At 47.5% G+C, this 26,498-nt stretch overlaps 2 protein-coding genes across 4 annotated transcripts in view; one reads left to right on the forward strand and one right to left on the reverse strand.

Annotated features, from left to right (window-relative positions):
* The window catches only part of MAPK8IP3 (mitogen-activated protein kinase 8 interacting protein 3), a 192,471-nt gene extending 184,821 nt beyond the window's left edge, over nt 1-7,650 (forward strand). For all 3 annotated transcript variants that reach the window (XM_065411505.1, XM_065411507.1, XM_065411506.1), the window contains 4 exons: nt 481-519; nt 3,726-3,905; nt 4,243-4,386; nt 7,529-7,650. In XM_065411505.1, the coding sequence (XP_065267577.1) occupies nt 481-519; nt 3,726-3,905; nt 4,243-4,386; nt 7,529-7,650 (485 nt within the window). The remainder of the gene's footprint in view (nt 1-480; nt 520-3,725; nt 3,906-4,242; nt 4,387-7,528) is intronic.
* A 9,754-nt stretch (nt 7,651-17,404) lies between these two features.
* Nucleotides 17,405-25,844, reverse strand: NME3 (NME/NM23 nucleoside diphosphate kinase 3). The gene is given in 5 exon segments (XM_065412234.1): nt 17,405-17,522; nt 21,112-21,224; nt 21,563-21,664; nt 23,450-23,580; nt 25,796-25,844. Coding segments are annotated over 5 exon segments (510 nt in total). The 5' UTR covers nt 25,842-25,844.
* Nucleotides 25,845-26,498: the final 654 nt, after the last annotated feature.

Here is a 26,498-nt window from a genome sequence, read left to right on the forward strand (position 1 = left end):
TAGCACTGACACTAGTCGTCAATGAATCAGTCATTAAATCCAACTCTCTGTGTATCATAACCTCAGAATCCCAGTTCTGAGCCCATATCGTAAGGCCTGTCCCTTCTTGGGGACAGACTGTGCTGTCATAACTGTGAGTTCGAGTCAATTCACATTGTAAGCAAATTCCACTAGTCTCTGATACTTGTGGAGAAATGTGATTTTGAAAATGCATTAAGATTTCACTATGAAGCTGAATTTTTCTGTCCCCTCCCTGATGCTGCAGCGTGTACTTTTCAGTTAAGAAAGAGGAGAGCAAGAGCAGTGTTTTCTTACAAAGTAACTCTGAATCTATAGCATCCATTGGTGCTTTCTCTAGATTTAACAGTTCTCTAGATTCTCCTTCCTGCAGTTTCTCCCAATAATTGCCTTTTTCTTCTCTCCTCACCTGCCTGTTTGTTCCCATGTCCCTCTGTTTTTCCACTTCTTGCCTGTGCCTAGCCGTAGTCCTCCACCGAGGCCAACTCCTTGGGCTCCGGGGTAAGTCCAACACTGCCTTCCTTTGTTTGTTTAGTTTGGAGAAGAGAAGACTGGGGTGGGGGGGGGACATGAGAACAGTCTTCAAGCACAGAAAAAGTTGTTATAAAGAGAAGGGTGATAAATTCTTCTCTTTAACCACTGACAACAGGACAAGAAGCTTAAGTTGCAGCAAGGGCGTGTAACCGTGCCTACGTGGGTCACAATTGAGAATACCAAATTCAGGACAAGCTGCTGAGAAATAGGGCAGGCACACCCCAAAACTGCTGGTTATTCTCCCATAGGATATAGCAAACCACCAACAAACGTAAACTTCTGTTTCATCACACTGGCTAACAAGAAGTCAGAAAAGCAGTCTCCTTAGGCATGTCAATCCTTGTATCACCACCAAAAACACTAGACTTAATGATGAGTGGTTATTTAAAACCAATTTCATCAAACAAAAAGGTTCTTCTGATCCCAAAGCACCAGCCACATACCCATGTCAATATACAACTGAGATCCTACCCAATAATCAGGCTGTTGTCCTTTAGTAACTAAAATATAAAGGTTTATTTATAAAAAGAAAGAAAGGTGTCATGGAGTCTCTGGGCGATGCTCTGGAACTACTACATTTGAGGCCAGTCAGGACTCTGGTGTAGCATGCCTCCTCTCTCTGAGCACACTGTCACCAGGGCAAGAAGCTTACACAGCTTCATCCTTCCTGGGTCTCATCTCAGAGCATTCAGCATCCCTTCCCACACCATGCGCTTCCCGCAGCGAGTCCGCCCATCTGGGGAAGCCAGAGGGCCCTGTACCCCAACTCTGCAGTCAGACGTGACTCTCAGCCAGCGTAAAACAGAAGGTTTATTAGTCAACAGGAACACAGCGTAGAACAGAACTTGTTATCACAGAAATCAGTGACTTTCAGCCAAGTACATCTTGGGGGAATCCTGGGCCAGATGCCCTGGACTCCCCTCTTCCAGTCCCCCACAGCAGACTTCCCAGCTTCCAGTGACCCGACCTCCAACATACCCGTTGCTTCTCCTCCTGGTCTGTCCTGCTTCCCGGGCAAAAGGTGTCACCTGGTCACATTCCCCTCCTGGTTCAGTCATCGCCTACGTGCAGACAGTTGGGCAGCCTCAACTGCCCCGAGGGCCTCAGCGAAAATCTCACACCCAATTCCCATCACCTAAGCATTGGTGCAGTACACAGGGAAACTGAGGCATGCACAATATTAGTATAGGACAGTAAGACTCACATGCAACATAAGATGAATAAACCCCACTTTGTCACAAAAGGTGAGAGTTAAAATTGGTTAAAGGAATCAAATCAATAATTGCAAAGTTCTTGGATCAGTCTTGTAGCAGTGATGGAATAAACTGCTGGCTTGTTAAGTCTCTGGTTGCTTCCAAATCATTGGAAGGTCCTCAGTCTCTTAACTAGAATGCTCCCATTAGTATAAGTTCATAGTCCAGAGGTTTGAACAGGAAAGAGGCAAAATGGAGATGTTTCCAGGGCCTTTTATATTTTCTGCCAATTGAAGGGAAACCCATTGTTCTCACTGTGGAAAATTACATGTAACAAGATGGTGTTTTGGAGTCACATAGGCAAGCCACATGGTCCATGCATGCTTTGCTTAGTCACAGCAGAAGCCATTACTTATACTCTAGATAGAATGGTCACAGGAAAGTCCATTAAATGTAGATAGGTGTCTCCCATGGTCCATTGTGAGTTAAGTGCCCCTTGATGAGCCATTTAACTCGAATAGTCCCTTCACAAGGTGCTGGTTAAACACCTTGTTGGTGTTTCCACATGAGCAAACATTTAAAATAGAGGTGCATAGTTAATATTTATAACTTCAGATACAAAAATGATACATGCATACACAGCATAATCATATTCAGTAAATCATCCCTTTCTGTTGACACCTTACTTGACACACTTTGTATAAGATTTGTTGCAATTATATAACAGTGGTAGCAACAATGATCTACATGGACATATTTTAACCAGATAACATCACAGGGAGATTTAGATTAGACATTTGGAAAAACTGCCTAACTGTCAGGGTGGTTAAGCACTGGAATAAATTGCCTAGGGAGGTTGTGGAGTCTCCGTCATTGGAGATGTTAGACAAGAGCAGGTTAGACAAACGCCTGTCAGCGGTGGTCTAGATAATACTTAGTCCTGCGTCAAAGCAGCGAACTGAACTAGATAACGTATTGTGGTCCCTTCCGGTCCTGTATTTCAATAATTTCTACTGGCCTGGGTGTGCATGCGGGGGAAGGAGTCTCCCTCCTTGAGTACTGAGTTCTAGTCTGTTTTCAGTGGTGAAAGGTGGTGTTCACTTCTTCAGAGCCTGATCCTGCAAGCTGCTGAACATCCTTACCTCCCATTGAAGTCCATGGGAGCTGAGGATGGTCAGAATCTCTGAGGAGTTCTTGAGTGGCCAGATAGTTGAACTCATGGTATGAGGGCTTAGGCTGGTGGCAGAATTCTCCTTGAATTAGGAAAGGAACTCTGCTCCATTTGACTCGATGAGCCCAAATTCTATTGGGATCGAGAGTGCCTTCCCTAACGCTGTGGAGGCTGTATTGCCAGCCTGAACACTGACAGATTAGCATGAGTCCTTGACTTGACTTTGAAACTGAGCAACTTCACCAACCTGGGAAACAGCCACTACTTTCCAGGTGCATGAAGGCCAAGAATCCTAACCCTTTCATCAGGACAGCAAACTGTACCATCTAAGTACCATGATAGGTCACTGGGGCAGAAGGCTCTTGCTCTGACTCTGCAGACACTGACTCAGCCAGCCTGAGTTCGGAAGAATGGATATTGTAACTCTAGAAGGCCTTTACTGAGATTCCTTGGACATCCTCATTCCAGCATGTGTAGGGCTGGGATTACTCTTCCAACCAACCCCCAGGGAGGAGCATTTCCCTATTATCTAAGTACCCCTTTTATGAGAAGCACAGCTTATTAGCGACAGTGGATGTGACTGTGCCTTTTCTGCCAGTAGAGAGAGGGCCTAGATAATCTAGTAGGGTCTCCTCCATGATGCACGGGATGATGGCATTAAACAGGACCTTTCATGGGCATCTGCACCTTTAAAGCTTTTCCTACGTGACTCGTGGTTTGTGTTTTTCTTACATACTTCTCACTCTGACTGATGGTATATAAATGGGAACAAAGCTACTACTTGGGGTTTTTCTTCTCCCTGTCTTCAGCCAATAAGACCTCCCCAACATCAGGAGAGGGGAATCGCCCTGGCGGAATCATTCACGTGTACGGTGATGACAGCAGTGACAAATCTGCCAGCAGTTTCATCCCCTACTGCTCCATGGCTCAGGCACAGCTCTGTTTCCATGGCCACCGTGATGCAGTCAAGTTCTTTGTCTCTGTTCCTGGTAAGGTGACCAAGGCACCTCCTCATGAGGATTCTTGAGTTTACATTCTTCTATTTGGCCATCTTATCCCCTAAGACATATGTGGGCTTTGCCACAGCAGGGGAGGCCTGAGCTGTCCTCTGTAGAATGCTGTGGATGACACTGCACCTTTTCTAGTTCTGTAGGGATCAGTTACCCCTTTTAAGGTCCTTTGGTTTGTGTGTCTGAATTAGAATAAAATCCAGTTTCCCAGCAGCAGGGACTGGATTGGCAGGGCAATCACCTACATTTGTGTCCTTTAGCTGAGCATTCTGGGAGTATGGCAGAGGTGCTGATAGGAGGCCCTGTGCTCTTTCAGGTAACGTTCTCGCAACCCTGAATGGGAGCGTGTTGGACAGCCCCTCTGAGAACCCCAGCACAGCAGCCACTGAGACCGAGGGGCAAAAGCTGAAGAATGTCCTGGTGCTGAGTGGAGGAGAAGGGTACATCGATTTCCGGATTGGTGAGCTCCTACTTTGGGGAAGGGGTGAGGTGGGAAGGGTTGTGGGTAAAACATGGGCCAATGGGATTAGAGATGAAACTGTGTTGCAACATAGCGAGTTCAGAAAATGATTTCCACTTGTCATGTCTCCTGCTTTAGAGGAAGCACTTGGGCATTTTCCTCTACTGTTAGCCACCCTTTTCCAGAACACATGGTTGGCCTGACCCCATCTGTCCCAACTGGCTGTCTCTACCCTCATCCCCAGATCAATCCCCATAGACAGTCCTTATCAGAAAAATACTACAGCATTCTTTAGAATCATAGAATATTAGGGTTGGAAGAGACCTCAGGAGATCATCTAGTCCAATCCCCTGCTCAAAGCAGGACCAATCCCCAACTAAATCATCCCAGCCAGGGCTTTGTCAAGCTGGGCCTTAAAAACCTCTAAGGATGGAGATTCCACCACCTCCCTAGGTAACCCATTCCAGTACTTCACCACCCTCATAGTGAAATAGTGTTTCCTAATATCCAACCTAAACCTCCCCCACTGCAACTTGAGACCATTGCTTCTTGTTCTGTCATCTGCCACCACTGAAAACAGCCTAGCTCCGTCCTCTTTGGAACCCCCCTTCAGGTAGTTGAAGGCTGCTATCAAAACCCCCCTCACTCTTCTCTTCTGCAGACTAAATAACACGAGTTCCCTCAGCCTCTCCTCATAAGTCATGTGCCCCAGCCCCCAAATCATTTTTGTTGCCCTCCGCTGAACTCTCTCCAATTTGTCCACATCCCTTCTGTAGTGGGAGGACCAAAACTGGACGCAGTACTCCAGGTGTGGCTTCACCAGTGCCGAATAGAGGGAAATAATCACTTCCCTCGATCTGCTGGCAATGCTACTAATACAGCCCAATATGCTGTTGGCCTTCTTGGCAACAAGGGCACACTGCTGACTCATATCCAGCTTCTCGTCCACCGTAATTCCCAGGTCCTTTTCTGCAGAACTGCTGCTTAGCCAGTCAGTCCCAGCCTGTAGCAGTGCATGGGATTCTTCCTTCCTAAGTGCAGGATTCTGCACTTGTCCTTGTTGAACCTCATCAGATTTCTTTTGGCCCAATCCTCCTATTTGTCTAGGTAACTCTGGACCCTATTCCTACTATTCCTACTCTGCAGCGTAGGGGAGGGATAGCTCAGTGGTTTGAGCATTGGCCTGCTAAACCTAGGGTTGTGAGTTCAATCCTTGAGGGGGCCATTTAGGGATCTGGGGCAAAAATCTGTCTGGGGATTGGTCCTGCTTTGAGCAGGGGGTTGGACTAGATGACCTCCTGAAGTCTCTTCCAACCCTGATATTCTATGATTCTCTGATACCTCTCCCTCCAGCTTAGTGTCATCTGTGAACTTGCTGAGGGTGCAATTCATCCCATCATCCAGATCATTAATAAAGATGTTGAACAAAACTAGCCCCAGGACTGACCCCGGGGCACTCTGCTTGATACTGGCTGCCAACTAGACATGGAGCCATTGATCACTATCCATTGAGCCCGATGATCTAGCCAGCTTTCTATCCACCTTATAGTCCATTCATCCAATTCATACTTCTTTAACTTGCTGGCAAGAATACTGTGGGAGACCATATCAAAAGCTTTGCTAAAGTCAAGATATATCACATCCACCGCTTTCCCCATATCCACAGAGCCAGTTATCTCATCATAGAAGGCAATCAGGTTGGTCAGGCATGACTTGCCCTTGATAAATCCATGTTGACTGTTCCTGATCACCTTCCTCTCCTCCAAGTGCTTTAAAATGGATTTCTTGAGGACCTGCTCCATGATTTTGCCGGGGACTGAAGTGAGGTCTGTAGTTCCCCGGGTTCTCTTTCTTCCCTTTTTTAAATATGGGCACTATATTTGCCGTTTTCCAATCGTCTGGGAGCTCCCCCAATCACCACAAATTTTCAAAGATAATGGCCAATGGCTCTGCAATCACATCAGCCAACTCCCTCAGCACCCTTCAATGCATTAGATCTGGACCCATGGACTTGTGCATGTCCAGCTTTTCTAAATAGTCCTTAGCCTATTCTTTCACCACTGAGGGCTGCTCACCTCCTCCCCATACTGTGTTGCCCAGTGCAGCAGTCTGGGAGCTGACCTTGTCTGTGAAGACCGAGGCAAAAAAAGCATTGAGTACTTCAGCTTTTTCCACATCATCTATCACTAGGTTGCCTCCCCCATTCAGCAAGGGTCCCACACTTTCCCTGACCACCTTCTTGTTGCTAACATACCCGTAGAAACCCTTCTTGTTACCCTTCACATCCCTTGCTAGCTGCAACTCCAATTGTGCCTTGGCCTTCCTGATTACACCCCTGCATGCACTAGCAATATTTTTATACTCCTCCCTAGTCATCTGTCCAAATTTCCACTTCTTGTAAGCTTCCTTTTTGAGTTTAAGCTCACCGAAAATTTCACTGTTAAGCCAAGCTGGTCGCCTGCCATATTTGCTATTCTTTCTGCACATCGGGATAGTTTGTTCTTGCGCCCTCAATAAGGCTTCTTTAAAATACAGCCAGCTCTCCTGGACTCCTTTCCCCTTCATATTAGCCTCCCAGGGGATCCTGCCCATCAGTTCCCTGAGGGAGTCAAAGTCTGCTTTTCTGAAGTCCAGGGTCTATATTTTGCTATTCTCCTTTCTCCCTTTTGTGAGGATCCTGAACTCAACCATCTCATGGTCACTGCTGCCTAGGTTGCCACCCACTTCTACTTCCCCTACCAATTCTTCCCTGTTTGTAAGCAGCAGGTCAAGAGGAGCACGGCCCCTAGTTGGTTCCTCTACTAATAGCCCAAGTGCTGCAGCCTTTGAACTGTTGTGTTTTGAAGCATACCTGTTGTTATAAGGATGGGCTCCTCCATAGGGGTGTAGGGACGGGTCAATACATGAAATCAGGGATATTGGAGGGCCATGTTCTTGTCTCTTTATGAAGATCTGTTTTTCCCCCTCCTAACCAGTCTTGCTGTATACAAGTGTCCGATCATTACACCTGCCCTTCGGGCATGAAAGAGCTCAGTTAGTGATGCCCATGATACTTGTTAAGTGACATGAGCCTTTTGTGAGGGGCAGTAATGCTTTGGATCTCCCTTCCCCCTCCTCTTTACTGTTTGTATTCTCTCTGCAGGGGATGGAGAAGATGATGAGACAGAGGAGAATGCTGAAGATACCACCCAAGTGAAGCCAGTGCTTTCCAAGGCTGAGAGGAGCCATATTATCGTCTGGCAAGTCTCATACATCCCTGAGTGAAATTCTCTCCTTTCCTGCCAACATATCTCTCCCTCCTCCCACCTGAATGCCAAGATGTACATACAGAACTCCTGAATTACACCTACTGCTGGCAACTGAACCCCAGACAACTGCAACAGCTCCTGCATCGGATGGTGACCCCCATTCTAACCTCTGAACTTGCAGCTTTCATTTTGGGCCCCATGTGCTTTGAGTGGTGGGATTACTGTTCTCCTTCTGAAGCAGGTGCCTACAAGGGGGAAAAAAAGGCAGAGAATCTTCAGAGTGAAGCTGAGAGTTGGGAATTGTGCAAATACCTCTCTCCAAGAAGCATGAGACAGAAGCATGTCTTGGAAGGGTTGGCCCAGGTTGTCAGAAAGGTTACCTCACTGCCACCTGCATGAGAAGCAGTGCATCACCCTCATGTCCTCCAGTGAAACGAGGCTAATGAATCACAACAGCCCAAAGAAAATCTTTATCCAGTTCACCGGATGGAATTCTCATCCCATCCCCTCTGCATAGATTGTCCCCAAGCACTGATCTTATCCCAGGATCTGAGAGCAGGCAGCACCAGGTTAAACCAGAAGTCTGCAGAGAAGAGAACACAGAGGTTTCAGGAAGCACTTCAGCTATTTGGCCATAGAGGGCCAACAGGCTTATGACAAGGGGTAGAGTGTGGAACACATGCTATATACTGAAAGCCCTCCCTACTCCGCTACTATTTTTTGGTCAGTTGGTAACATTAAATAGTGCTGTGTGAGCGTGAAATCAGGGAGGACTGTTTGCTTGGTAGAGTCAGAGGCAAAAAAGGTGTTTGGTGTCAGGCCAGAGAGTGCTTGGACACTGCTGCCGTGAAAGTTTGCTGGGATCTGGTTGATTTGTCCATGTGGTATTTTTGGAAGGGGAGGTAAAAAATGCTTGGTTTCATTATTTTTACAAGCCTTAAAAATTTCAAGAGACAAGCTGTTGTTTAGTGATAGTTGGTTTTAAAGTGTAGCCGGTGACATGGCTTCTGTGTTAACCCAGCGAGGTTTTATTGACTCATGAAGATGCATTCCCATCCTGGTGCTGATTTTCTGCAGGGAGAAATGCTCTGCTCTCAAAACAGAAGAGTGCTGGGGAAAAGAAAAGGCAGGATGTTGATTTTGTCACACTTTCTCCCAGTACATAACAGCAACCCAGTGAGAATGCAAGTTCAGGCGTGTGTATCCCAAGCCATGGCACTCAGACAAGAGGGCGCTTTGGGATTAGCACATCGCTATGGCAGGATATGTTTCATGGCTGTTCTCCTGCAGCTAAATCAGTCTATAAAAAGCTGGAAAGGGGATCTTAGCTCCATCCTGTGCACATATCTCAAGTTTTTTTTACCTCACTCCTACTTCTGACCCATTGGTTAAAAGCCCTGATGCCACAGTTTGCCTCCTGGCTCCTCACTGTTCTTGGCCTTTTAAATCTTTGAGCACATGTGCACTGCCTCACTAGCTGGTTTCCTGGCTCAGTCAGTGTCTTTGTACTCTAGGATCCCAGATGACCTAGTGTACCCATGTCTATCTGCAGAACTTATCTCCCCCCCATTACTGTAATATGCCTCACAATGTGTAATGGATTTATCCCTCACATCAACCCTGTGAGGGAGGGAAGGGTTTTGCAGGTAGTGATCTGAAGAACAGAAAGACTGACTTGCTCAAGGTCACACAGGAAGTCTGTGGCAGAGCTGGTCTCCTGAATCCCTAGCTAGTGTCAACTCCCCTGGGCGGATGCGGCTGGTATGAACTAAAGGGTTCCTAGTTGCATTAATGTAATCCTGTTTGAGGAGTACTGCGTTAACATGAACTTTTACTTCATATCTGCAGCATCCACCCAGGGGAGTTAGTGCACTACTATTCATACCCCCATAGTCCAAAATGCAGGGCAGTGAAGAAAGACCCCTACTTTCTCTTTAGCAGTAGCAATGCTGCCATTGCTGTCGGGGTTTGGATTATGCATGCACAGCTGAGAGATAAATACTAGCCACACATCAGAGCGCTGGGAAGGCAGCAGCACGTATCTAGAGAACAGAGGCCCCAACAGCCTATTTAGGGGGAGACAGAGGCTTGGCGGTGCGTTGCATTGCCTATGATCAGTGTTATATTACATAGGCACTTGTACTACTCTCTGGAGACAGAGGTCAGGAGAGGATTTGAATCGAGTCCTCCAGCTGTGTACCTGTGTAAAGGGATTCCAGAGAGGCCTGTTTGACCATGTGACATTTCTGAATGAGTCAGGCTTTCATTCTGCTGTGGCATATTCCAGAAATGCTTTCTGGTAGGATAAGTCACTTAGGGCTTTAGACAGCAAATAATTCACAACTTTTGTTAATTAGTGTCAATTAAATTTCAGTATTTGAGCTGATTTTTTTAAAATGTAATTGACCCCAGTTATTTAGTTTCATGGAATATGCCATGTGATAATTATGAAACATGGTGTGAGATTTTTACCTGTTACAGTTTATGTTCTATATCTGTTTTATCAAAGTGACAGTACTTGGTCCTCTGTCTCCCACTGAAATTTCATGGCTACTTAAGAAAATAGGTTCCAGACCTCCTTATCTCAGCAGGCTCGTTTGCAGTTTGAAGCAGATTTTCTTTCAAGAGAAGCACACTTTCAAAAAGGGGCCAGTGACAGCTAAGTGAGGAGCCACTGCTTTCATGTTCCTATCATCCTCATTCGGTGGCTACAGAGCAGCAAGGTGAAAGCTGATTGGCTTAAATACACTTCCCTATCATATCTCCACTGTGATGTATGTAAAGTACCTTGTATGTTATAAAAGGATTTTAAAAAGTGTCTTAAGGCCTGTAAACTCCACAGTTTGGTCTGAAGATGGCATTCTGTAAAGAGACTGCTGTATGAATACTTTCCCATGCTTTGACCCTTATGCTATCAAACAAGTGAACCAAATCTGTTCTGTATGTAATAAATGTGTTAACATCAGCAATGGAAACGTGTATTCATTGCGTGTACAGACACTGGGATTTCTGACCAGTCTGTGACAATGGGTTGATTATTGTAACAGTTGCTCAGGCAGTATCTCAAATTCTCAAGCTTTAACATTTTACTGCATGTCATTCACTGAGTCAGATTGCAGGATGCTAGTTTTGCAATCCCCACAACTTCAGAGCTAGTGCTCTGCAGCAGTAGCTTCCTTGCAATTTCATAAGTGATGTGCCAAAGGTGTGGAACACTCAGCTGTTATGGTGCAAGTGTCAGCAGATATAGTGATTCAAGCCACAAATGTTGTCATGAGGACACACAGTGGCAGAGGGGGCTGACACTTAACAATTGTTTAAATGGACTACATGTTAATGGGGTTCTCTTTCAATATGGGAAGTCTTGGCAAAAATCAACTGTCTATGCAGCCACTCTTCCATGAAGCTGGGTGCATCGTGCTTGCTTGTTCAGTTGTTTGAAAAGACACTTACTTGTCTAAGTTAATAGCTCTATCCTGAAATCTGAGGGACTTGGGTGCCCTAATGGAGAAAAAGGCAATAAACTAACTAAAAGTCCTGTGAACAAGGCTACAAATTCATGGTTTGCCAACTATACCGTATCAGCCATTAAAATTAATGGCATCAAATGCTCCCTTGTAATTAGCCCCCTAAATGACTCTAGTGTCTTTACAAATGGTGGCTACTTCATTATAAGCAGTATTGCATGGGTCTTGTGACAAAATGGCCAATGTTGGTGGGGGGGGAGGGCTAGGACTCCACCCCTTGCCCCTGTTCTTGGGGGCTCGAGGGCCCCACTAGTGGCCCGGGAAGGTGGTAGAGGAGGGAAGCGGTCTGGATTTGCGGCTCACTCTGAGCTCCAGCCCCTCTCAACCCCTGTGGGTTTCCTACTCTCTTCCCCCTTGGGTAGGGTTAACCTCGGTCCTTGATGCTGGGGGAGGGAGTCTCCCTGCTCTGCTGGGGCAGGGTCTCCCTCTGTTTCTCTGGTCTTTCGATTCTCAGCAACACACTTCCAAACTCCAGTCCTCTCTCCACACTGTCTGCCTGAAGCTGGGGTTTTTTATTAGGTTCCTGACAGGGCCTTAATTAGCCTAGGGTTTATAGATCTCCACGCTCCCACTTCTCCCTGGCCCTGCTGTATCACAGTCTCTAGAGCATCAAAGCAACATACCAACTGGCAGCACATGTCAGTGTCACGGTGTAACGGTCCTCACTCGGGGTCTGGTTGGGGAGTATGGCCTAGAGGTCATGGCCACAACCCCTGAGCGCCAAAGGGATTGTGGGGAGGGGAGCCCGGGCCCTCCCACTCCACCGAGCTCCCACCCAGGGCCCTTTGGGCTACCAATAGTCTGGCAACCAAGGCTGCTTAAGGCTGTCCTCCCTGGGCCTCTTCCTCTCATTCCCACCCTGCGGTCAGCTTAATCCAAGGGTTTCCCCTGGTGGGGAAGTCCAAATCAAAATTAATCAGAGGGGGTTTCCAAGGTCCACAGGATCCTTCCCTCTGGTTGTCTCTGGGGTGGATCCTCCCTTCCCTTAGGGAGGGCCCCTTTGGGCAGCTGTGTTAGGCTTCCCTCTGCTCTGTGCTGCTGGAGCTGTAGGCCTGTTCACCTCCAGCTCTGCCCCCAAATGAGCTAATTGCCTGCCTTTTAATTCCTCCCTAATGGAGCATTTGCTAGAGGTGTGGCGAGGTGGGGCTGGCTGAGCCCAAAATAATCCCTTAACCCCTTGTTGCCCAGTGTGGGGTTTGTCCACCCCATCACATGCGAGAAAATGTAAGACACTCAGCACATGGAGCTTTAAGATTGAGTTAAGTATAACAATTAAATCAGTTCCCTGAACTCCCCCCATTCTGAGCTTAACCTCCATCACCGCAGCAGCTTGAATAAGCTCCCTAGACAGCCAGAGTCCTCCCAGTCTTATACTGCTTTGTCCCTGTGGTGAAATAACTAAGGAAAGGGCAGGATATTTTCAAAGTTTATTACAAAAAAGCAAATGGACAACCATTATAAAAGTCAGTTATATATTTATAGATGTAAAAAATGAGAGTTGCAGCTGAAGGAGTTGGAGATAAGCAGCATGCTTGAACGCAGCCATATAGGTGCTGTGGAAAGGATCTTTGTTCACCAGTCAGTGCTTCAAAACAGCTTTGTTTATTTTAAAATGATCATTGGTAATATGCCCTCATACAACCCTTTTGCACTGGCATTGCAGCCAGCATGCCAGCTAAAGAGACTGGTTGAGTTTATTGCCTCCACTCACATGGTGTGGGACGCATTCCCAACAGCTATGGAATTAACAGCTGGCTGAATACACAGGTTTTTATGAATAGAGGAAAACAAATTAAAAGAAAGAGCACATCCCATCAGCCTCCACCTAGATCCACTTATATCTTTTTATATAACAAGCTTCTGGGCACTTGATCATATTCCAAGGGACGGCAGTAGCAATATGGAATGGGGACTCAAAGGCCAAAAGCTGATGTGCTTGCACTCAAAGGGCTGCCAAGCCTGTCTCAAAAGATGGGGCCGTGATATACACACTTTGCCCACCCCAGACAGCAACAATTTGCACGAGGAAATGAAAGGGTGATTGGCAGTGACTGAAAGATGGTTTGAAACTAGGTCTCAATCATAGTTTGCACTATCTGCTGCCTAGTTTAGCAGAAGTTTGTGAGGTACTGGCCCCATTGTCAAGTAGTGTTTTCATTTCATTGAGTGCTGAAAGCCAAGGCCAGAATTGGCAAGGAAACAGTCTCCCCCCAAGTCTATCCCTTGCATTGTCAAAGCACATTCAAGTCAGTAAGTTTCTCATCCCCAATGGCTGCCCTTGTCTTTAACATGGTGAAGAGGACCTCTTCCAGCTTGCAGTGCTGCAGCTTGAATGCTCTCACCATCTCACCTCAGAATTAAAACACAGAAAGGAAGTGCTGTCAGCTGCCTCTTTTGCCAATGGAATGTGGCCTGCAGCCTCCTGCCAGCACAGCTCTCTGGATGGTAAAGTTTAAGCACCTCTGCCAAAATTAAGCAGGTTACAGCTTTGACTAGGTTTGCCATGGGGTTATTGCTACTGTCCAGCTGCAGCTCTGGAATAGATGGGAACACAAGATTAAAGGTGACCTGCAAATAATTTTTATAACATGGGGCTTGTGCCCCTTTTTTGCGCCGGATAAAGAAGGCTTGAAAGGGGTTTGGGTTCTTTTTTTTTTTTAAGGTAGTTTTCTGCTTGTGTTTTGCTTTAGAAGAGTCCACTCTGGTGTCCCCTAAATTTGCTAGAAGACTTATCAGATATCTATTGTGAATTCCTACATCCTAATTGAAGGCATGGAAGTATTTGGATCTTTAACAAAGATTTTCCTTCTCTAAAATGTTATTCATTTGAATTAAATAAGTATTAACAAAAATGTTTGATTCTTACTAAAAATCACTATAGCGCTATAATCTAACATATTACGTGCATTAAAAACTGGCTAATTGATAGAGTTCAAAGTAACTGTTAAAAGAGAATGGCTGTTTCTCATAAGGTCCCACAGGGATCTAGTCTTGGCCCAATACTATTCAATCGCTGCAGACTGTCCTTCAGATCATAGATAAAATCATTGCTGGAAAAGTTTGCAAGAGACAGATTGTGAAGAGGTACACAATAAGGGCAGGTCATTTATATAGAATGATCTAGATTGCTTGGTAAACTAGGCTCATTCAATACAGTAACATGCAAGGTCATACATTTAGAAACAAAATTTAGGTCACTTACAGAATGGGGGACTGCGGGCCAGATTTTTAAAGGTATTTAGGCACCATGTGGTATTTTCAAAAGCGCCTACATAACTAACACCTCTGGGAATTAATGCGCTTTTGAAAATCCCAGTAGGTGCCCCTCTGCACCTTTAGACACCCTAACTAGCTTTTAAAATCTGGCCCTGTATCCTGGAAAGCAGCGACTCTGAAAAGACTTGGGAGTCATGGTACATGAGCTCCCTGTGCAATGCTGTGGCTAAGAGAGTTCTTACATTACTAAACTACTCTTACAGTTAATTTAGAACCCTGTAATGTGTATCAACCCAAGAAAGGGACCTGGGCACCATAATGGGACAGCTCAGTGAAAACCTCTGCTCAATGCGTAGCTCAACACTACTATAATGCCTTTATATAAATCAGTGGTGCAACCTCAGCTGGAAAACTGTGCAGTACTGGTCACCCCATCTCAAAAAGGCTAGAGAGGGCTCAGAGAAGGGCAGCGAGAATGATGAAGGGCCTGGAGAAACTAAGCGGAAGAGTGATTGAAAAGATTAGGATTGTTACCTTAGAAAGGAGCTGAATAAGAGGGGGGGGGGCATGATAAAAATATATCAGATAATGAACAGAATCAAGGAGGTAGAGTAGAAACTTCTGTTCTTCCTGTCTCATAACAAGAACCAGCGACAGTCAATGAAACAAACCCAATAAAAGGAAATACTTTTTGTAACCATCTGTAAATAAAACTGCAGAACTCCCTGCCACATGTGTTGCTGAGGCCAAGAACTTAAGATCCAAAAATGAGATGACTATATGGATATCAAGACTATCCAGTTGCCATAATTAATTACTATAAAATTTTGTGGAAGTGATATTAAACCATGTGCTTCAAGGCTTAAGCCAAACTCTATTAGAGATCAGGATGTCTAGCTGGCAGCCCCAGGGGTCAGTCCTGGGGCTGGTTTTGTTCAATATCTTTATTAATGATCTGGATGATGGGATAGATTGCACCCTCAGCAAGTTTGCAGATGACACTAAGCTGGGGGGGGGGAGAGGTAGATACACTGGAGGGTAGGGATAGGGTCCAGAGTGACCTAGACAAATTGGAGAATTAACCCAAAAGAAATCTGATGAAGTTCAACAAGGATAAGTGCAGAATCCTGCACATAGGACAGAAGAATCCCACGTACTGCTACAGGCTGGGGATCGACTGGCTAAGTACGAGTTCTGCAGAAAAGGACTTGGGGATTACAGTGGACGAGAAGCTGGATATGAGTCAGCAGTGTGCCCTTGTTGCCAAGAAGGCTAACGGCATATTGGGCTGTATTAGTAGGAGCATTGCCAGCAGATCGAGGGAAGTGATTATTCCCCTCTATTTGGCACTGGTGAGGCCACATCTGGAGTACTGCATCCAGTTTTGGGCTCCCCACTACAGAAAGGATGTGGACAAATTGGAGAGAGTCCGGTGGAGGGCAATGAAAATGATCAGGGGGCTGGGGCACATGACTTATGAGGAGAGGCTGAGGGAACTGGGCTTGTTTAGTCTGCAGAGGAGAACAGTGAGAGGGGATTTGATAGCAGTCTCCAACTACCTGAAGTGGGGTTCCAAAGAGGATGGAGCTTGGCTGTTCTCAGTGGTGGCAGATGACAGAAAAAGGAGCAATGGTCTCAAGTTGCAGTTGGGGAGGTCTAGGTTGGATATTAGGAAACACTATTTCACTAGGAGGGTGGTGAAGCACTGGAATGGGTTATCTAGGGAGGTGGTGGAATCTCCATCCTTAGAGGTTTTTAAGGCCTGGCTTGACAAAGCCCTGGCTGGGATGATTTAGTTGGTGTTGGTCCTGCTTTGAGCAGGGGGTTGGACTAGATGACCTCCTGAGGTCTCTTCCAACCCTAATCTTCTATGATTCTATGACACAATGTGGGGGCATATTATCCCACATCTGCCTACGGAAGGGTTCTTACACCATCCTCTAAAGCAACTTGTTTTGGCCCCTGTTAGAGATAGGATACTAGAGTAGATGGACCAGTCGTTGATCCAGTCTGCAGTTCCTATGAGCTAGAATGCTCCCTGGCTGTATAAATGGGACTATTTACTAGGAAGGTAATATTCCCTCTGTATGTGGGATTAGTAAGACCACTACTAGAATACTGTGTCCAATTCTGGTGCCACAACTCATGAAGGATGTTGGAAAATTGGAAAGGGTTTGGAAGAGTGCAACAAGACAGATTTGAGGGCTTGAAAACCCACCTTACAGTGAAAGACTGAAGAAGCACAATCTATTTCACTTATGAAGAGGTGACTTGATCACCACCACTAAGTACCTGCCCAGAGATATTTCTGATAGTAGAGCAGTCTTATCTCACAGGCATAACAAGATCCAGTGTAGGTACACAATTTGAGACTGAAAATAAGGTATGCATTTTTAACAGCAAGAGTAATTAACCATTGGAACAATGGTCTTTAAATCAAGATTGGATATGCTCCAGCTCAACCAAAAATTATGGGCTTGATGCAAGAATTACTGGGTGAGGTTTCCTGGTCCGTGTTATGCAGAAGGTCAGACAAGATCATCCAATGGGTTCCTTCTAATCAAAATCTTCAAATTGCTCAACTTTCACTCTCTTACTGCTTGTGATGTCATCATATCAATAGTTCTCCAATCACCAGAGAGTCTTCAATAGTAGACAGGACCTAAAATTCTAATGTAATTTTCAGGTCTTTTCTATACATTATAAAGATGCCAAAGGCACAAGCCCATTTTTCTTTCCTTTGCAGGTCACCTTGAACCCCTTGGGATTTTAGGATGCTGCAGAGCAGCGACAGAACCAGACCAGCAGCACCAAGTAGCTACTATCCCAGAGAGCTGCGATTTGGTCAGTTACCAGTGCACAAAAGACTTCCCACTACCCCTCCACCCACCTCTAGATAGAAACACCCTATGAAAAAACCACACTATGACAGAGTCCAGTGTGACTCCAGAGAAGGAGAAATGGAAATGGATGGGTTTGTACTGTGCCTGAGCGTCAGCAAGATACCCTTCCCCCAGACCATTCTTATTACTTATAGATCCAGTGCTCAGTGCTGTCCTCCCAGCAGGTCAGCTTGTCTGTGTGGAACCAGAGCGAAATCTCCCGCCGGGCACTCTCGATTGAGTCGCTGCCATGAATCACATTCCTGTGGGGAAGGAGAATGAGTACTGTCCAAGTCAGACACAACAGGGAACTAGAGCCAGAAGTAATTTCATCTTGGCTAAAATAATAAAGTTTGCTGAACAAGTGTCATCTTGTTGCATTCCTACCTGAACAATCCTTATGTTCCTTCCCACTCCTCAGAGCCCTACCCCAGAGCCATGCATCTTCTGGCTGTGGGCAGGACATGACAGTTATTCTGTGGCATGCAGGGCTGATGAGAGGGGAGGGAAGCCGGTACAAATTACCGGGGCCCGGCGGTCCAGAAGGGGGCCCGGGGCCCGGCTTCCCCCCCCTCTCATTGGCCCTGTTTAGCCGGTCCGCCCTTGCTGGGGGCCCTGAAAAAATTCCAGGCCCGGCTTCCCCACCCCTCTCGTCGGCACTGTTTAGCCAGTCCGCCCTTGCTGGGGGGGCCCGAAAATTTTTTTTCACCGGGGCCCGAACCCGCTCTCGGCGGCCCTGGTGGCATGTGGGAGCTGCCAGTTCCCACCAGTCCCCTCCCCTAAATCATGTCACCAAAGCAACAACAGTGCCTACAGCTAACCCATCTTCTGATTTTCTTAGAGTACTCCATATTTTTTGTACAGTATAATCTCTTCTAATCTACAGTAACAGCTGCTGCTCTGGCTTCATGAAGGGCTGAAAGTGCCTTTTTTATATGTAGTGCTGCTTGTTTTTACATTCGAAATTCAAGTCTTCTGACCCCTGTTTTTCCCCTGGAAGACTCTATGGAGAACTGGTAAGTTTGACATCAGATGCCAAGGAAATGAAACCTATATAAGGAGGGATGTGAGCTTCATTTAGGCGTTGACTACAATGAGAATTAGCCCTGATTTCAGCCAATTGGTGTAGCTTCATTGATGGAAACCCCTAGTGTAGCCAGAGCCTCAGACTATTCAGGACTCTTGCTTGTCTTTTAACACCTAACTAACTCATATGCCTGACTAAGGGCTAGAAGACAGCTCATCTATTACACTGAGCACTACCACCACTTCAGTTAATGGCTGGGAGTGCTCCCCACCATGGCTCTGGGGGCTTCAAGAAGCTATATGATAGTTATATGGTAAAAGCCAAGCAGAACACCCCTCACTTTTTTGTTTTAATAGAAAAAAGCATAAACCAGCAAGAAAGAGCATAAACTCTGCTCTTCTCCACGGCTCATCCTGAGACCAAAGAGGCAGTTTAAGCATAGTGCTCTTCATGGCCAAATGTACTATGCAAACTATTATGCCACCGGAGTTGGGCATGGTCTGAGCACAGGACTGGGAGCCAGATACTCCCAACATCTAATCCTGGCTCTGACACAGATTCCCTTTGTGGCCTTGGGCAGGTCCATGCACTCTCCCTGCCTCAGTGTCCCCACATGTAAAAAGGAGATTATCCTTCTCTCCCTCAGTAGGGTGTTGTGAGGATCAGTTGAGTGCCCGTACAGCATACTTAAGATAAAAATTGCTATGGAAGTGTGAAGTGGCAGATCCTTGTCTCAGTCAAGAAGGGGTTAAAGAGCTCCCTGGGGGACAATCAGCCCCACCCCAATGCACCACACCAGTGAGGCTTGTCAAGCCTGGAGAGAGGCAGGGTCCCTGTTCAGTTTGGGTGGCACTCAGAAAGAAGGGCTGGAACTCAGAGCTCCCCAGGCTGAGGAAGCAGGAGTTGCTGCCGAGGCCCTCTTCTCCTTTTGCTTTCGGAAGGCTCTGGACTCTGTCTTTTGTGAGATGCGGCAGCATCCTGACTTGTTTATTTTATAGAATCATAGAATATCAGGGTTGGAAGGGACCTCAGGAGGTCACTTAGTCCAACTCCCTGCTCAAAGCAGGACCTAAACCCAACTAAATCATCACAGCCAGGGCTTTGTCAAGCCTGACCTTAAAAACCTCGAAGGAAGGAGATTCCACCACCTCCCTAGGTAACCCATTCCAGTGCTTCACCACACTCCTAGTGAAAAAGTTTTTCCTAATATCCAACCTAAACCTCCTCCACTGCAACTTGAGACCATTATGCCTTGTTCTATCATCTGGTACCACTGAGAATAGTCTAGATCCATCCTCTTTGGAACCCACTTTCAGGTAGTTGAAACAGCTATCAAATCCTCCCGCATTTTTCTCTTCTGCAGACTAAATAATCCCAGTTCCCTCAGCCTCTCCTCATAAGTCATGTGCTCCAGCCCCTAATCATTTTTGTTGCCTTCCGCTGGACTCTTTCCAATTTTTCCACATCCTTCTTGTAGTGTGGGGCCCAAAACTGAACAGAGTACTCCAGATGAGGCCTCACCAATGCTGAATAGAGGGGAATGATCATGTCCCTCGATCTGCTGGCAATACTCCTATTTATACAGCCCAAAATACCGTTAGCCTTCTTGGCAACAAGGGCACACTGTTGACTCATATCCAGCTTCTCGTCCACTGTAACCCCTAGATCCACTGCTGCCTAGCCACATGGTCCCCAGTCTGTAGCAGTGCATGGGATTCTTCCGTCCTAAGTGCAGGACTCTGCCTTGTCCTTCTTGAACCTCATCAGATTTCTTTTGGCCCAATCCTCCAATTTGTCTAGGTCCTTCTGCATCCTATCCCTACCCTCCAGCGTATCTACCACTCCTCCCAGTTTCGTGTCATCTGCAAACTTGCTGAGGGTGCAATCCATGCCATCCTCCAGATCATTAATGAAGATATTGAACAAAACCGGTCCCAGGACCGACCCTTGGGGCACTCCACTTGATATCAGCTGCCAACTAGACATGGAGCCATTGATCACCACCCGTTGAGCCTGACAATCTATCCAGCTTTCTATCCACCCTATAGTCCATTAATCCAGCCCATACTTTTTTAACTTGTTGGCAAGAATACTGTGGGAGACTGTATCAAAAGCTTTGCTAAAGTCAAGGAATAACACATCCACTGCTTTCCCCTCATCCACAGAGCCAGTTATCTCATCATAGAAAGCAATTAGGTTAGTGAGGCATGACTTGTCCTTGGTGAATCCATGCTGACTGTTCCTGATCACTTTCCTCTCCTCGAAGTGCTTCAAAATTGATTCCTTGAGGACCTGCTCCATGCTTTTTCCAGGGACTGAAGTGAGGCTACTTTATGTAGCCTCCCAACCACCCCACTCCTAAACAGCACAGTCAGAGGACTTTACTCTGGGATGACCCCACAGCAATGCTGTGGTCCAGGGAGGGACTGCTGAGATGAGTGGTGCCTACCCTCTCCTCAAGGGGGCACCAGAAAGTTCTGGTTCAACATGGTGTTATTAGTTTTGGCCCCAAACAAGGAGATCTCAGGTTTAACTCCAAACTGACCATACCATTAGGGTAAAAATCCCTAAAATGCTGCACAAATTTGGCTACTTTACACAAGATGGAGAACCCTACCCTGCCACAGACCATCTGGTGTGCTCATCGCTCACAAGTGATCCTTTGACAGGAGCATTGAGAGCTGACTCCAAAGGCACTCCCGCATCTTCCCCCTCAGTCAGGGGGAGAGTAACTGGGACATGGAGCAGAATGCAGAAGAAGCCTCCTCCCACCTGCAACAGGGACACAGAGGATTCCCCAGCAAAAACAAACCCAAGGCTCTCACTTGCTGACTTCAATGCAGAAGTCCCCTTGGATGGTGCCGGGTCTGGAATCAGCAGGGTTAGTTTCTCCAATCATTGCACGAGCCGTCTTTACCACATCCAGCCCCTGCTAGACCTACAAGACAGCACAGCAAGAGTCAGCTTCCGCAGCTTGCTGAGCAGCAAGGCCAAATCCTGCCGTAAGCACCCTCTAGCTAACTCCACCACCTCGTATGAGTACGCCTGGAGGTAAGTCAGGGCAGAATCTGCCTCAAGAAAGCCTATGATTATCTGTTTGAATAAAATAAAGATGTGCACAGGTTTCACTTTTACGTGCAACAATGTAACACTTCAGCCAGAGGATCTGGCAGAAGGGTATGAAGGGAAGATCGAATGGCCACAAGTTCAATGCTAATTGCACTTGCATTTGATATCGGTTTCAGGGCATGAAAGGGGCCCCTGGCCAGTACTCACCATGGCTACAATAGGACCCGATCTCATGTACTCCACCAGGTGGCTGTAGAAGGGGCGATCACAGAGGGCTATATAATGCTCCTTCAGCAAGTCTTCCGAGGCCTGGGCACAAACACAGCACATGATCTAGTTTGCTTTTATAGAATGGGACTGTCCTAAAATGGCTTATAATGGCTGTTCTGGTGGACAGAAGAGTCCACATTGGAAGTGGCGTTTAGGGACCCTTCCCTGCTCTGAGGGCTGGATTCCTGAATTCTGCAGTGCAGCTGGGAGGAGGAAATCAAGCTCATCAGGAAGGAACAACTGCCAGGTGAAACTGGATCAGTGTTCATTCCTCATCTGGGGAATCCCATTTTCTTCCTTCAGTTCAGTTCTCACTCGCTTTCTGTGTATAGCCTCACAGTAACTTTCGGGATTCAGGTAATCAACAGGGGCTGAATTTGGGCTCTGTTCAGAACAGGCTATCTGCAATACAGCCCTTTAGATAACAGCAAGTGTCTATTACACTGACGATGAAAAAATAAGTTTCCATTACAGGTCCATTTTCATAGGTCCATAACAAATGCTGCAAAACAGAGTTACAATGGAACAGCCTATACGACAGTCCATTGCATAAAACAGATTGGGGCAGGGTACTCAAAAAAAAAAGAAAAAAAAAAAGAAAGAAAGACAGTAAATTCTCAAAGGTGACTAAATGATTTTAGATCCCAAGTGCTTCAAGTTGCTTTTGGAAATGAGACTTAGGAGCTCAACTCCCATTGACTGTCAATGAGATTTAGGTGCCTAAATCACTTTTGAAAATAAGACTAAAGTGCTTTGGAAAACTTGACCCTGAATGGTGGTGGCCAGAAAAAGATCCAAATTAAATCCCCCTAGCTGGGCTGGCTACCTGCACAGAGACAGAACTAGGGAGCTTTCCTTTCATTTCCTGTCTCCAGCTAGTGGTAGGAGGATATATCACTACGGTGAGCTCCCATGGGAGGGATGCTGGAGAAATGGCCTCAGCCAGAGACTTTGCAGCAGCTCTGATACCAGGCGTTTCTGAACTTTGTTATTCGTGGCCTAGTGGATAGAGCAATAGAGTGTGACTCAGGTGGCAGGCATACTTAATCCTGCCCCAGAGCAGGGGGCTAAACCTCTTGAGGTCTCTTCCAGCCCCACATTTCTATGCTTCTATGGATTCTATTGCCAGCACTGCCTCTGGCTGGATGGGTGACCTTAGGCCAGCGGTTCTCAACCCGCAGCCCAATTAGCACACAGCTGCGTCCCAGCTCAGCTGTGTGCTAAGGGCTGGCCCGCGTGCAGGGGTCTGCCAGGTTCCCGGCCCGCCCCGCATGGTGGGAGTCCAGGGTTGGGACTGCCGGCCAGCCCCGCAGGGTCGGGCTCCAGGGGTCCAGGGCAGCCGCGCAGCACGGGTCCGGGGCAGCTGGCCCACCCCACAGGGTCCGGGGCTGCCAGCATGCCCTCCAAGCTCTGGGGTGGGCAGCCGGTGGGCCACACGTGGCAGGGGTGCGGGGCGGACGGCTGCTGCCCTGCCACCCAGCCCCTGTAGCCCAGGTAACACATTGTGGGCCGCATATGCAGCCCACAATGTGTAATAAGTTGAGAACCACTGCCTTTGGCAAGTAACTTCCCCTCTCTGTGCTTCAGTTTCCTCATATGTAAAATGGGGATCAGGATACTGACCTATGCAAGATTTGAGATTTACTGATAAAAAATGCTATATAAAAACTAGGTATTATTTACAAAGCACCATCAGCAAGCAGGGTGCAAGCAGGTCCCTGCTGCAAAGGTCTAAAGCCCCAAGACAGAGCATACACAGAGTGAGGCATGGACTGGACCTTTAAAGGGTGCCAGGACAGCCCTTGCTCTGCCAGCTCCTCTCACCTGCATGAGTTTCATCCCCACCAGTTTGAAGCCCTTCTTTTCAAAGCACCTGATGATTTCCCCTATGAGATGCCGCTGCACCCCATCTGGCTTGATGGCTAGGAAGGTGCGCTCATTTACTCCAGTGCAAGCTGAAAGCAGATGAGGAGGAGGAGGAACACTTAGGGCTAGAGCAAACCTCAGCATGCGTTCAGGGTCAGAGGGGTCACTACAACCAGGATCAAGGAATTAAAAAATAAAACCAGAGATAAGGGAAGAGGCAGATGCTGCTAAGGTAGGGACTCAAATAGGAATGGGGCATAGCTTACCATCAGTTTGGATTGTAAAACTGGTTTCATATATGGCAAAGGTTGGAGGAGACAAAAGTCAGAGGTTTGCAGACAGCCCCTTTCCCACTGTGAGATAGAGAGAGTCCAATACTGGAATGAGACAGGAGTGCTCTGGGGGTTAGTGGCACACATACAGTAGGGACTCTGGAAGTTAGAGCAATGGAGAGAACCTCTTTCCCCATGGCAAAGACAGGGAACTCTGGGAAGGAGTTGTTTCCAACCATGTAATCCTTTGCAAGGGGTAGCAGGCAGTCTGGTGGGTAGCGGGGGTGGAGCTGAGGGATAGAGAGGACATCCTCCTGAGATGGACTGGGAAAGCCCTGGTGGCTACAGAGAGCAATATCCAACCACAGACTTGCATTAGATTTTAGTTCCTTTGCTCCTATAGAATCTGGGTCCACTTGTCCTGATACCCAGCAGTGAGCTTTCCTGCTCCAGTTCCAGTCCTTCTTGGACTGAACACAGAGAAGATGAAGAGTCAGCACCTGTTACATTTATCAGCATTTATTGCATCCTAATCAAGTCCCATATATTTTAATAAATCCACTCCCCTTAATTAAAGAAACAAAAATAAAAGCCACTGAATGCATGGCCTTTTAAATTCAGGAAATCCACCATCACAGACAGACTTGCTCTGGGTTTCAAAATCTGGACAAAACATTATGCTATGTAATCTGAGTGAGCATGTAATAAGTCTGGGAATTTTCCAGCCCTAATATTGCCTTTGAATTTGAAATCAAGCTACCATAGGCCTCCTCAAGCGATTTGAATTTGAATCTAAACTAAAAGGCTTGTGAAAATAATCAGGGGATCTGACTGAATGATTTTTTTAAACCACTCTAGAGAGCTGATTTCACCTATTTGGCTGCCCAACAGTCTACATTGGTTTGTTAGACTGGGGATATGTTTTCTTTTACAACCCTTTAAGTATGTGGAAAAGGCAGTCAGGGATATTCTTTTACACAGAACATGCAAGCTGATAGTTGGGACCTAAGCTTGCAGAGCATGGATCAGGGGTGGCAAAAGTGTGGCTCGTGAGCTACATGCAGGTCTTTTACCGTTAAAAGTGCGGCTCACGGAGCACCCCACATTTCCCCCCCTTTTCCACCTACCAGATTGGGGGTGGGGGGGAAGAGCTCGGGACCTCTGCCTTGCAGTGTGATGGTGGGATAGGGGCTTCTGCCCAATGGGGTGGGGAGGGGAGTCTCAGGGCTTCAGCCCCACAGGGCACACTGGCAGGGCCTCATGGCTTCAGCAGGAGCAGGGCTAAAGCCCTGAGCCACAACAGGTGCCTCCCATGGAGCTAAAGACCAGAGCCCTGTCAGGCTCTTGTACTTCTGAAGATTTTGTATGCAGCTAGGAGGATCAGTAAGTTTGGCCACTCCTGTCATAGATCACAGAGGCAGGCACTGTGTGGGCTCAGTTAGAGAAAGGAGTCAAGAGGGACAGACTCTATTTCCAGCCTTGCTAAGGGATGACTATGGGACCTTGGGAGACTCCCGTCCCTTCTCCGTACCTCAGTTTCCCCACTTGTAAAATAAACTCCTTTGGGGCCTCTTTGTTCCCTCCCTGAGCCTGATTACAAGCTTTATTCAGAGTGAACCAGTTGCACTGAAATTCACTGCCACAAAGCAGGGTTGGGTACCACTCTGCTCTCAGTAGTGTCTCATCAGCAGAGCAGGCACCTTGCCCCAAACAGCCACCTCTGTGCCAAGCCCTCCCCCCGTCCCACTCCGTGGGAGTAAATGGGAGAAGAGCTGTGAAAGTGGAAGGAGCTGAGTCAGGGGAGGCAAAGGGTGAGGAAGGGAGGTATCAGTGCCCCCCGTCTGTGTCCTCTCCCTGCCTGAGGGGGCATCCTCTCAACAATCCTCCTCCCCCTGCTGGTGAAGGATATCCCCTGACCCCCCATTCCCCTTACCTGCTGGAGGACAACCCCCGAACTGCCACCCTTCTCCTCCTCCCGCCCCAGGAGGGGGCATTCCCCAGACAGCTCCCCACCCCGGGAGGGGGCACTCACTGCTCTGGAAGATGTTGGCGAACACGGTAAGCACCAAGCAGATCATGGTGGCAGCCAGTGGAGGGAGGGGGCGCGCGCTGACAGGGCTAGGGCCGGGCGCGTGGGCGATACCGCCTGCACAGGGAACGCACATGGGCCGTGGGACTGGGGGGAATGAGGATGCACACGCTGCTCCTCACGTTGGCTTCTGCGTGCTCCCGCCTCCCCATCCCCCCAACCAGAGCGGACTCTGCGGTGGCGCCCCCATCCAAATGCCCCTCAGCCAAGGCAGTGCCAAACCCCATAGGGGCCTGCAAGAAACTGGCGGGCTGATTTTGAGTCAGGGTTCTTGTGTTTTTTGAGCACTACCTTCCCTCCGTCCCCCAGCACCGTGCCAAACAAAGCCCAAGAGCAAACCCAGTTTATTGTACACTACACTCCCTTTATTCCATTGTCAGCCCAGATCTTAGAGGGCCAGGTCTGTTAAACGCTCCAGCCACCAGGCCACAGCTAGGGCTGCCAATTTTCTAATAGCACACATCCGAACACCGTGCCCCACCCCTTCACTGAGGCCCCACTCCCTCCGTCCCTCCCAAGCTCCCCCACCCTCACTCACTTTCACTGGGCTGGGGCAGGGGGTTGGGGTTGGGGTGTGGGAGGGCTCCAGTTGGGGGTGTGGGCTCTGGGGTGGGGCCAGAAATGAGGAGTTCAGGGTGCAGGAGGG

Source organism: Emys orbicularis, chromosome 10, assembly GCF_028017835.1.
Source record: "Emys orbicularis isolate rEmyOrb1 chromosome 10, rEmyOrb1.hap1, whole genome shotgun sequence".
Classification (NCBI taxonomy): Eukaryota; Metazoa; Chordata; order Testudines; family Emydidae; genus Emys; species Emys orbicularis.